Source organism: Lycorma delicatula, chromosome 4, assembly GCF_047948215.1.
Source record: "Lycorma delicatula isolate Av1 chromosome 4, ASM4794821v1, whole genome shotgun sequence".
In the NCBI taxonomy this organism is placed as follows: Eukaryota; Metazoa; Arthropoda; class Insecta; order Hemiptera; family Fulgoridae; genus Lycorma; species Lycorma delicatula.
In genome coordinates this window covers 76,536,068-76,548,201 of record NC_134458.1, presented here as the reverse complement: position 1 = coordinate 76,548,201, position 12,134 = coordinate 76,536,068, and the positions used below count along the sequence as shown (strand labels likewise).

Here is a 12,134-nt window from a genome sequence, read left to right as displayed (position 1 = left end):
TTTTAATACAATTAGTGCTGATCTTGGCAGTAATGTTTTTTTTTTTATTATTCTAACTGCATTAATTTTCATACAATGATTTCTTTAAATTGCTGTATAAATTAGAATCCATTGATTCAACTTATAAATAGCATAACCAAATGAACTTGTTAAAAAAAGCACTTACTTACCAACTAGATATAAATAGTTCCTATGTATCTCTTATAAATTGATATTTTCTATCTATATGCTCATGATATATGTAAATGAGTATCTATGGGGTGAGCAACATAAAATCAAACCCATAATGAAACCGCTACCCAACATTATTTATGAAAGACTCTCACATAACTAGTGCGACTAGTGGATTTATATGTTACTACTGATCATTGGTGCCGTTGGTCAAATGGTTATGTGTCAGTGCAGTATAAATTTTGTTGCAGTGCAGTATTGTGAGTGCAGTTGTGTTTGTGTAAAATGCTCATTCAATCCAGGAGAGGATAGCTTTAGTTGAGGCCTATATTCGTTCTGGATCATTTGAAGAATCATGTCATGTATTCATAGAAAAATTTCCAAATGACTGTATCCCAGCGAAGAGTAGCATATACGATATAGTTAAAAAATGGCGTACAACTGGTTCAGTCTCAAATACAAAACGAAATAGGCAACCTTCCGTTAGGACTCCACAGACCATTGCCAATATTGAAAGGAGAATTACTGCCAGTTCAAAAAAATTACTACACAAGTTATTCCAACAATCTGGTGTTAAATACACATCTTGTCATAAAATTCTTCATGAATTAAAATTGGAACCATACTACCGCGTTACAACTGTACAACAACTGAAGGAGACAGACAACGAGCTGACAGCAGAGGACAGTGGCCTCCATGTTCCCTAGAGTTTCCTACTTGCAATTTTTTCCTTTGGGGCTACTTAAGCGAGAGAGTTTATGCATCTACTCCCCACAATATTGATGAACTGAAGGTGAATATTCAACGAGAAATTAACACAACTGACCACAACAGTTTGCGTCAGACTCTCAATATGATCAGTCGAGCACAAAAGTGCATCGATGCCCAGAATGGTCATTTTGTACATCCTTTGTAACAATAAGGTAAATAAATGCATCATTTAAATAATGTTTTATGTTTTTTTTATTTAATTTATCCATATAATTCATAAAATTTAATTCCAATATAACCTAACGATTTGCAGTGGTTATACATTATGAATTCGGTTTTATGTTGCTCACCCTGTATTAACAAATATATTTAACAGCATTAGCTATACTGAAGGTAAACAATCAAAACATATAAATAAAATATTATAGTGGATAATTCACTAAAATAAATGTGTATTCTTACCTAGTAAATTCCTTCTTATCACCAAAATAGGATTCTTTTGTGAATAGAAGAAGACCGTTGGTACAACGAGCAATGTCTCTCAAACTGAATAAATAATGCGCCTTATTTGGAGTCGGCCTGAGCTTCTTCCTACATCTGTGATACAACTGTATAGTTGCGGTAATCATTAATCTCAATAGTGGTACAATATCAGAGAAAAATCCATTTTTCTACATGAACAAAAAATACATATTAAAAATATTTTTAAATCTGCAATTTTTTTTTGTAGTTACAGATTACGAAAGGCTAGTTAATTGTTATAATTACAGAATATCAGAAAAAAAATAATAGGTGCATCTTATAAAATATTATAGTCATCTCTGCTTACAACCAACAAACGAAACATTCCTCTTTATCATATATTCACATGGTAAATGTTAACTTATCTGGATGCTCATTCAGATTTCATCAGATTACATTTGAATATTATCTAAAATAGTTATCTTTATTATTTCATGATTACCTTTTACAAAATTACTTTACTGAAGATCAAATTATTAAAATTCAATCAAATTATAAATTAACAAACCATTAAATTGTAAAAGTCTGACTTTGTGAATATGTCAATCTACTATATTAAGTAATGGAGATTAATTTTGCTTTCTTTTTATAAAAAGAAATTTTTATGGATGTGAAAAACTTTTATTTTTCAATAAGGACAAAGCTCCATATATTCAAATTTTATTATTCATAAAAAGGAACTACATAAGTAATTTTATTTCAAATAAGGGCTAAATTTTAAGTCAAATTTTGATAGTCTTACTTTTATTTAATTTTTGTTTTTTGTAATTCTTACCTTGTAACCTAACTGCAATAACATTCCAAATATTCTAAGCATACTTTTATCAGAAAATGGACAAATATTATAAATAGCAAAATGCCTTAATGTTCTTGGGCATATATGTTGACGATTCCCACCAGGTAAACCCATTGCAGATAATACTATAACGTCTTCCAGATATAATTCACTCATATCTCCCAAATCATACCTAGAACAAGAAATTAAATATAAATGTTGTCATGCTATGCTAGATATATGTAAATGCTGTAATGTCACATTGTACTATAAGAGTACAGTTCTTTATACCAATTTATTTACTTATTCAACCTGTCTCTCCTTAATCTGTCAGCACCTGCTTTATTTTTCTGATTCTTTCTCTTTTCAATTTTCATCACTAATTGACCAATATACTGTGTTTTGAATCTGACGTCTGTTGTTTTCTGAATTTGATTCAATTCACTCTTCATCAGTTAAGTGGGCTCTGGAAATTTATAGTAAACAATTTATCACCCAGTGGATACTTGCCCCAATTCATTCACCATAGTGACAGAGTATATTAAAATATATATTTTGAAATAACTGGATATGTCTAACTTCTAACGCTACATGGGTACTATTATAAAAATGCTTTATGAATTAAAGTATTACAATTATTCTTTTTTTTAATTAGCATCGACTGATAAGATTATTAGCCATTGATAAGCGCCAGTAACATACAGTGAAACTATATCCAAAATTACCGTAAATATTCGAGTACCCCCCGCACTTTTTTTCTTGGAATTGGAGAGAAAAAATAAGGGTGCGGGGCTTACTTGAAATATAGCCTTTAGCCAGGATAATTTATGTAAAGTAAACGTTTTCTTAGAAGTACCTAAATTCAATAGGCTTTCGTTTATCAATTCTGGATACTGCTTATACAGAATACATCCTTAATTATTAACATTCTGTTAATATTATTGATAGGAACGATGTTACGGTATTTTTATAAAACTGATTCATTCTGTATAGGCTGCATCCAGTTCTAATGATACTACAGTTACAGTATCAGTTACCCATTGTCGTCTTGTCTATTCACCATAGTCATTGTATTGTTTGTATATGTAGACGGTTATGTGCATTTTATCTGTTTAGTTTATCTTGTAAAGTTTAATACCGTGTTTTATTTTAATTACGGCATTAAAATGAGTACAAAAGGACAGCATCTACGATCTGTTACAGTTAATGAAAAACTGTGCGTTATAGAAGAGGCTGAAAAAATTGGAAATCGGGCGGCAGGAAGAAAATTTGACGTAGATGAAAGCTGCAATTGAGACTGGCGTAAGAAGAAACAACTTCTGGTGAACGGCACTGGTAATAAAAGGGCTTTTCGTGGCTTAAAACCAAAATACACAGACAGAAAAAACTGTATGACTTTGTTATGGAAAAAAGGAAATACGGTTATGCTGTCACGACAGAAATGTGTCGATCATATGCTCGTGAAATCGCTAAATCATTGAATAAAGTTGATTTTAAAACAAGCCATGGATGGATAACACGATTTTTTGCACGAAATGATTTGTCAATAAGACGAAAGACGACCGTTTCTCAACGACTTCCAGACACTTATGAACAAAAAATATTACATTTTCACAAATACATAATAAATCTTAGAAAAGATAAAGGCTATTTGCCTTCTCAAATAGAAAACGCTGATCAAACCCCCGTATATTTTGAAATGCTATTTGACAAAACCGTAAACAAGAAAGGTGAAAAAAGTGTTACGATTCACACTGGTGGTAATGAAAAACAAAGATGTAGTGTTATGCTTTGTATTACTTCTGATGGATCAAAATTACCTCCGTACATTGTTTTTAAAAGAAAAACTCTTCCTACCGTACAGGTAAATGGAGTTATTATCAGAGCACAGCAATCAGGTTGAATGGACGAAACCTTAATTTTAGATTGGATCAGGTGTGTATGGCAAAAGCAATCAGATTTACTTAATAAAAAAATACCGGTATGCCAGTAATGGGTAGTTATCAGGGACATATGACTGATAAAGTGAAAGACATTTTAAAAAAGTGTATGACAGACCAAGTAATAATTCCAGGCAGATTGACATCTCTATTGCAATGACTAGATTTCTGCATTAATAACCTGTTCAAATCTGCATTAAAACAACTGTACAGTAAATGGATGGCTGATGAAAATTTCTTTCTCATGTCTACAGGAAGAATCAAACGCCGAAATTTTAACCAGATTTGTGTTTGGATAAAAGATGCTTGGGAAGGTATTTCCACGGAATTCGTAAGGAAAAGTTTTAAAAAATGCGGAATATTTAATGAACTTATTGATGGTAGTGAAGACGATCACCTTTGGCAGAGCGACATGGAGACTACCGATAACTCTTCTACAGACATTGACAGTGACAGTGATTAATTAAAAATAAAATCCCATATTAAAAAGTGTATTGAAATGATCCTTTTCAACATGATACTTTCTTTTCGCTTTACTGGCCTTTTTTTTCTTTTTTCCTGTTTAGACTCCGGTAACTACCGTTTAGATAATTCTTCAGAGGATGAATGAGGATGATATGTATGAGTGTAAATGAAGTGTAGTCTTGTACATTATCAGTTCGACCATTCCTGAGATGTGTGGTTAATTGAAACCCAACCACCAAAGAACACCGGTATCCACGATCTAGTATTCAAATCCATGTAAAAATATCTGGCTTTACTAGGACTTGAACGCTGTAACTCTCGACTTCCAAATCAGCTGATTTGGGAAGACGCGTTAACCACTAGACCAACCCGGTGGGTTTCGCTTTACTGGCCTACTGATTCTGAACTAAACTAGTACTTACAGTAATTAATTATTAATTTAATATTAATATTATAATTTAAATGAACGAATTAAATACTTTACTTTCTGAATATTTATGTATTTTTTTATCATATCTGTTGCACTTTAGAATACCGGTATATATTAGATTCTTTTTTTAGATTTTTGGTCTGGAAAATCGAGGTGTGGGGCTTATTCATGGGCGGGGGGTACTCAAATAAATACGGTACTTTAACTTCAGTAATAGACATGAGCTGGTTTATTTAATGTGGCTTTGGCTATTGGCATTTTACCTTATTATATCCTTCACATTTGAGGATACTACTTACTGAGACAATTCATGTGCTGCAGAACCATTAAGGTTTAAGGGATGCAAATTCCTGTATTAACCAAAACTACTGCAATCAAAAAATGTGTTGATTTAGAAAATTAAAAAAACAATTATTTAATTAATAATTAAAAACCCACTCACCAACAATTCTTTTGTATGTATGTCCAAATGCTTTCAGAATAAAATTCCATCATCAGGAACTTAAAAAAATGTATATTATAATCTTAATAAAATTAAAACTTCTTCATCATGTAAATCTGTTTATGTAATATAACAGTGGTCGTCAAACGTTTAAAATTATGTCAACCTTATGTCCTGTCATTATGAATGTCTCCACTGTTATGTGGACGGTCTGTATGTGACAGTATGTTAACGGTGGAGACATTCATAATGACAGGACGTTAAGTCAACATAATTTTAAACATTTGACAACTACTGTTATATTATATTACAGTACATAAACAAAATTACATGACGAAGAAGTTTTAGTTTTATTAAGACTATAACATACATTTTTTAAGTTCCTTATGGAATTTTATTCTTAAACTGCGTGAACACACACACACACACACACACACACACACATATATATATATAAAAGAATTGTTGGTGAGTTTTTTAATTATTAATTATATAATCATACCAAACAAGCTATGTTTGATAAAATTATTATAAATAATAATTTATCTAAGATAAATTTATTAAGAGGATATAATAGAGTTTCCTTGAGTACATGTTATATAAGCTACAAATAAAATACATACAAAACCAATAATAAAAATAAAAATTACCAAAATCCTTGGTCAAAGAACATTCTAAGCAGCTCCATAGTAGGCTGAGCACCATACATATCCTTAGCTGGTAGGTTTAAATCATCGATAAACAAAATGGCTTTCTTCCCTTTTGGTGGCCCATAGCAACCTCTTCCTCGTTTACTAAGTTTGTTTATTACAGTCTCCTAAAATTAATAAAATAAAACCATTTATATTTTCATGATCTCTTTAAATATCTTATCCTATAACTTGCAAAAGTTGACTACAAATACATAAAATTTACAATAATTCTAGAAGGTATGAAAATATTTTTGCTTAATATGAATATAAAACACAAGAACATGTGTTTTAGTTTCCAGCCTTATGTACTCAAACTAATATTGAAGTGAACTTTCAAAATAAATTGTGTAATCAGATGGTTTTGGAAAAATCTTTTTCTTTTACTACATTTTACCAATCTTTTTTTCATTTTTAAACATAAAAGTTACAACAAAAAAATTACAAGAATAAAATTTAATGTTTTTAGTAACAAATATGGATTTAAGAATTAGAAAAAAAAAATTTTTAATATTTGTGAGAAGTGTGGGACTGTACGGTTATGAACATGGACAACAGAAAAACAGAAGGGTATAGGATAATGGTATTTGAAATTTGGTGATACGCAAGGATGTTGACAACTACCCAGTCAATAAAATTCAGAAAGATTGTAGGCCAAAAAATAGGAGAATTTGAGGCAGATTCTTGTTAAGAGATGAACTAAGTTAGTAGGTCATATATTAAGATACTCAGGTTTAGTTATTCTGGTGATGTGTAGAAAGTGAAAACTGTAAAAAAAGACAAAGATTAAAATGTACAAGACAAATAACTGAGAATATAGGCTGTAGCAAAATATTGAAATTAAACGATAGAACAGCAAGTAGAACAGAAAGGAATGGAGAACAGCACCAAACCAGTCAACTGACCAAAAACTTCAAAATACATTAGCAAAAAGTGTCCAATAATTATTTTTTATCTTTTACACAAAACAAATAATTTTTAAGCTAATTCATCTATGTATGTCCTTCATTAATCATTATGCACAAAGGGTTTTTATAAATGGTCTTATGGTGTCTACTGAATGGTTTATTATCAAAGTGACAAGTGATTGTATGTTCTGGGATGCTTCTTGTATTATAAGAATTTTATACATTTTTTGTGATGTTTTTATTAAATATTATTTAATATAATTAAAAATTCCTTACTTTAAAAGTTAGTTATGAATTAACCAAAATTTTATATTTTATAAAATAAATAAATGTGTTTTTTAATATTTTTACAGATTTTATGAAAATAATTTTGCAAATAGACTGTCAGCTGCTTATGGGATACGCATTGTTTTACACACAATTACTGTAACTTTTCTTGTATTTCTTATAAATTTTAACTATTGATTTTTTTAATAATTAATTTAAATTTTCTTTTAAAACTAATTTTTACAATACTTTATGATATGTTTTTTTATTTTGTTTTAATTAATGAATATATTAAAGTAAAAATGATATTACTAATTATGCATACATATGTAAACCATTCATTATGTTCTAAATTTCTGAAAATAAAAGATATTATATGCATCAACTAAAGAGCAAAGAAATACTGTTCAAAAACTTTTAAAAATATTTTTCTTAGATATTATGCAAGTAAGAGTATAAATTATAACCTGCATGATTATTTTAATTATTACATGTCTAGAAGAGAATTAGATCACCAGCAATTCTCACGGAATGAACAGTAAATAGTGTTTGGTATGAAAGGTTATGTTGGGTTGAAAATAGACAACTGACTCCAGAAATATCCTACCAACTCCTACTGGCTGAAGAACTACCAGAAAAAAGAAACAGATACATATCAAACAATAAGTATAAGTTTGATTGTTTTTCATTTAACCTTTGTCAAATCTGTTTATACTTATAATTATATTTTTTGTTCAAAATAGGAATATTATCTATAAAAATAATTAGAATAAATAGAATGAGCACAGATTTTTTAAACCAATTGCAGGGGAAGTTTTATAAGAATCTAACAATCTCACGCCATTTAAATCAGATAACTGGTAGCTCAGACAGTAAGCCAATAAGAATTACCAAATTCAAAGATTAGGAACTATCCCAGAGATTGTGTGATGAAAATACATTAAATCTATAAATCAGATAGTTAAATGCTTTTAAAACATACAAAGAAATTATTTACTAATGAATTTTTTTGAATAAAGAAAATATGATGGAGAAAATATTTTATCTGAACAAAAAAAAATTATATATTATCTTGTGTGCTTTTGATGTTAAACAACACTTTTATGTTTGTAATAACGAAATTCTAGGCAGCTAGGTAAGAATTTTATTTCTAACATAAAAGGAACATTACCTGGGTTTTAGCTGCTGTTATGTTTACTGTTAATGCAAGAGAACAAGGAATATATTGAGAAAAATCAAGTTTGTTATTCATATAATTTTCAAGATAAAATGTTTTTCCTGTTCCAGTAGCTCCAACTAATAGTAATGGTTTACCAGCTTTAACATATTCTTCAGTTATATATTGGTATCTGTAACAGTTTAAGAGTTTTGTTAAAAAAATTAATTTCTGAATTATACAAAATCATATAAACACTTTTTAACTATATTAATTATTTTGAACCCATAAATCTGCAGTAGGGAACCTGAAGAAAAAATATCTGCAATAGACTGAAATGGAATGGAAATTTCAAAAAAGTAATAAAGAAGAGAGTATAAAGAAAGGTGTCAATTTCTGAAATTGAGCTAGAATTTAATCACTACCAGTGGAATTCAGTTCACCAAGTATATGTGAGTTGTACAAAAGCAGTGCAGAACAAAAATATTATTTATTTATGAAAAGATTTATGCAAAGGTTACTTTGAACCGCCATCATGATGGTTTAACTGGATATTGATACTTTGGCTCCAATGATCTGATTTCATTTTCGTATTATAGTCTTTTATTAAAATGAAACAGAAAGATGAAATTTGCAGTTTGAAAGAATTTCTTTTATTTTTCATTCATATGTAAGTCTACATATATAGCTTATAATATTTATTGGTAAGTGATTATTCTGTTGTTAATCTATTAAGTTAGTATATAGGTGAAAAAAAGATTCTATAAGCCTTTCTGGATTGAAATCCTGATTGATTTCAAATCAAGGAGATGGAGAAATTTCTCCATCACCCACAGGTTTTTTTGATATTTTAATTTTTTTAAATATCTTAAAATGTTTTTTTGTTCATTTATCCATTGTTAAATAAAAGCTCGTAGAGCACTGAAAATGTGATGGAACCAAATGAGCTAACTCAAAGGGTAGCATTGCTACTGTTGTGCAGGTTCAGACGTGTATAGACATGTACAAACATGATCTAGTGTAGCACACATTCATCAGAACAATGCCAGTTGTGAGATAGTAGTGAACTAGTAAACATGTCATTATCAGTGCTTTGCGTGTCTTAATTACTGTGTGTTACATATTTACAACTTTATTTCTTTTAATTAGTCATTAGTTAAAAAATGCCTGGAGTTTGTTTAAATTATCCTAACAATTTTTGTTATGTACGTGGTGAAGTGATGCTTAAGTCCCAAAAGCGAAACCTTACTCCATTAGTAAAAAAGTGATTTGAACTTTATTTTGGGTGTAAAGTCGGGGACCAAACAAGGGCTTGGGACTCACATATCTGTTGTTTATTGTGTTTTAGGCTTCTCACTGCATGGAAAATGGCACATGCCACATGCCATTTGCTATCCCTATGATTTGGGAGGGAACCCAAAATCACTCTTCTGACTGTTATTTCTGCTTAACAAACATTAAAGGGGTTATGTCAAAACCAAAACATACATACATAGTGGTGTGCCCTAACTTGCAATCTGCAATGAGACCAGTTCCACACTGTAAAGAATTGCCCATACCAAAGCCTCCAGAACATGTGACATTAGGTGAAGAGAGCTCAGAGTCTGATGGAAGTAAGGAAGAAAAAGAAACAGATTCTGATGATACAACTTTTGAACAAACCAGTTCATCTGAGCCTCATTTACTGACTCAAGAAAATCTCAACGATCTCATACAAGATTTAAAGTTATCTAAAAAACAGTCTGAAATACTTCCTTCCCGGCTAAAAGAATGGAATGTTCTTCAAAATAATACAAAGATATGTACTTATCGTAATAGTCAATCTGAATTTAAAGACTATTTTTCTGAAAAAATGGCTTAATGTTTTGTAATGACATCTTCTCTTAATGAAGATAATAACTTTGTAATGAACATAACCCAAAAGAATGGCACTTGTTCATTGATTCCTCTAAAGTTAGTTTAAAAGCTGTGCTTCTGCATAGTGGCAATAAATTCCCATCAGTACCTGTGGCTCATTCTCTAGTATGAAAGAAACATATGAAAAACTTTAAATTTATATTGGAAAAGCTTCAATGTGCAGAGTATGAATGGAATATTTATGGTGGTTTAAAGGTAATTGCACTTATTCTTGGTCTGCAGCTTGATTACACAAAGTACTGTTGTTTTTTTGTGTAAGTGTGTTAGTAGGGACAGAAAAAACCATTTCATTAGAAAAGAATGGCCTAAACATGAATCACTCATTCCTGAACAGAAAAATGTGAAATATGACCCATTGTGTAATCCTAAAACTGTGTATCTACCTCTGTTACATATCAAACTAGGATTAATGAAGAATTTTTAACAGGCCATGGACAATACTCCTGGTTCCATGTATTTAAAACAGAAGTTTCCTAAAATTAGTAATGCAAAAATTAAAGAAGGAATATTTGTGGCTTCATAAATACAATCACTAAGGTATGATGGAAAGTTTGAGAAACTATTGAATCCACTGGAGAAATCAGCTTGACAAGCATTAAAAAACATTATTCAGAGTTTTTTGGGAAATCGAAAGGCGGAACAATCTTATAAAAATTTGGGCTGTAATATGTCCTTAAAAGTGCACTTCCTGCACTCGCACCTACATTTCTTCCTGGAAAATCTTGGTGCAGTGAGTGGTGCAGTGAACACGGGGAACACTTTCATCAGGAAATCTCAGCTATGGAAAAGAGGTATCAAGACAAATGGAATCCGAATATGCTGGCCGATTATTGTTGGACCATCAAGAGGGATGCTCCACAGGTGAGATATAACAGAAAATCATCATTTCTTACTCTCTAGGTGAGTCAACCGTTTGAATATTGTGTAGAACACAAAAAGTATTAAAATGTTTGAAATTATAAATGGCTGTCTCTCAGAAACCTTGTGTGGTGGGGAAAACCCAATATCATATTTAAATTCAGGAGGAAAAATACTATTATAATCACATATCTTTCTTCCTGAGACAAAAAAATTTTTTTTTGTTCCCCAGTGTAATCTGTCAATTTATTAAAACTTACTTCAATGACTCAATAGATGGAATAAGCATTTGTCTAATATCTTCTTCTGGTTCAAGATTCATATATTTATTAGATATTACATCTTCCCAGTGTGTCCAAAATCCTGATTGTCTGAATCTATAAAAACTGTCATCCATCAGTCTCTCAGGTTTTGGAAGATTCAACATTTTCATAAACTCGGGTGGAGGGTGCTCCTTATATCCACCTAAAACAAAAGTTGAAATGAAAATAATAGTGTCCGTAAAAATACTACACACTATGTAAAAATATTTGATATATTTTCTGTATTTTAAAATAATTAATTTATTACCATTTAGAAGAGTTCTGAAGAATTCATCAAATTTTTGTCTTGATTCCATGTCCATGGCGCCAGCAAGACCCTGCATTAATCCATGTATTACAGCTGCATCACGCCAAGCTTTAAAATATTCTGATATATTGTCGTGTCTTTTTAACTGCAAGTTCTCAACAATCGCAGCAGTTAGTACCATATCTGTCATATTAAGTGCTTGTCTGAAATCAACAAAAAAATATTTTTAATTAATATAATTCAAAAGTGTAAAAGATACGTAACAGAGTAAATATTATAAATAAAATAAATCTTTTATTCTAATTGGTAGATA

At 30.4% G+C, this 12,134-nt stretch overlaps 1 protein-coding gene across 1 annotated transcript in view; it reads right to left on the bottom strand.

Annotated features, from left to right (window-relative positions):
* LOC142322649 (uncharacterized) overlaps positions 1-12,134 on the bottom strand; it is a 212,341-nt gene that overhangs the window by 78,394 nt on the left and 121,813 nt on the right. The window contains exons 35-40 of the mRNA XM_075361728.1: positions 11,822-12,024; positions 11,512-11,716; positions 8,492-8,669; positions 6,107-6,273; positions 2,180-2,372; positions 1,345-1,553 (exon numbers count right to left, since the gene is read on the bottom strand). Of these exons, the coding sequence (XP_075217843.1) occupies positions 1,345-1,553; positions 2,180-2,372; positions 6,107-6,273; positions 8,492-8,669; positions 11,512-11,716; positions 11,822-12,024 (1,155 nt within the window). The remainder of the gene's footprint in view (positions 1-1,344; positions 1,554-2,179; positions 2,373-6,106; positions 6,274-8,491; positions 8,670-11,511; positions 11,717-11,821; positions 12,025-12,134) is intronic.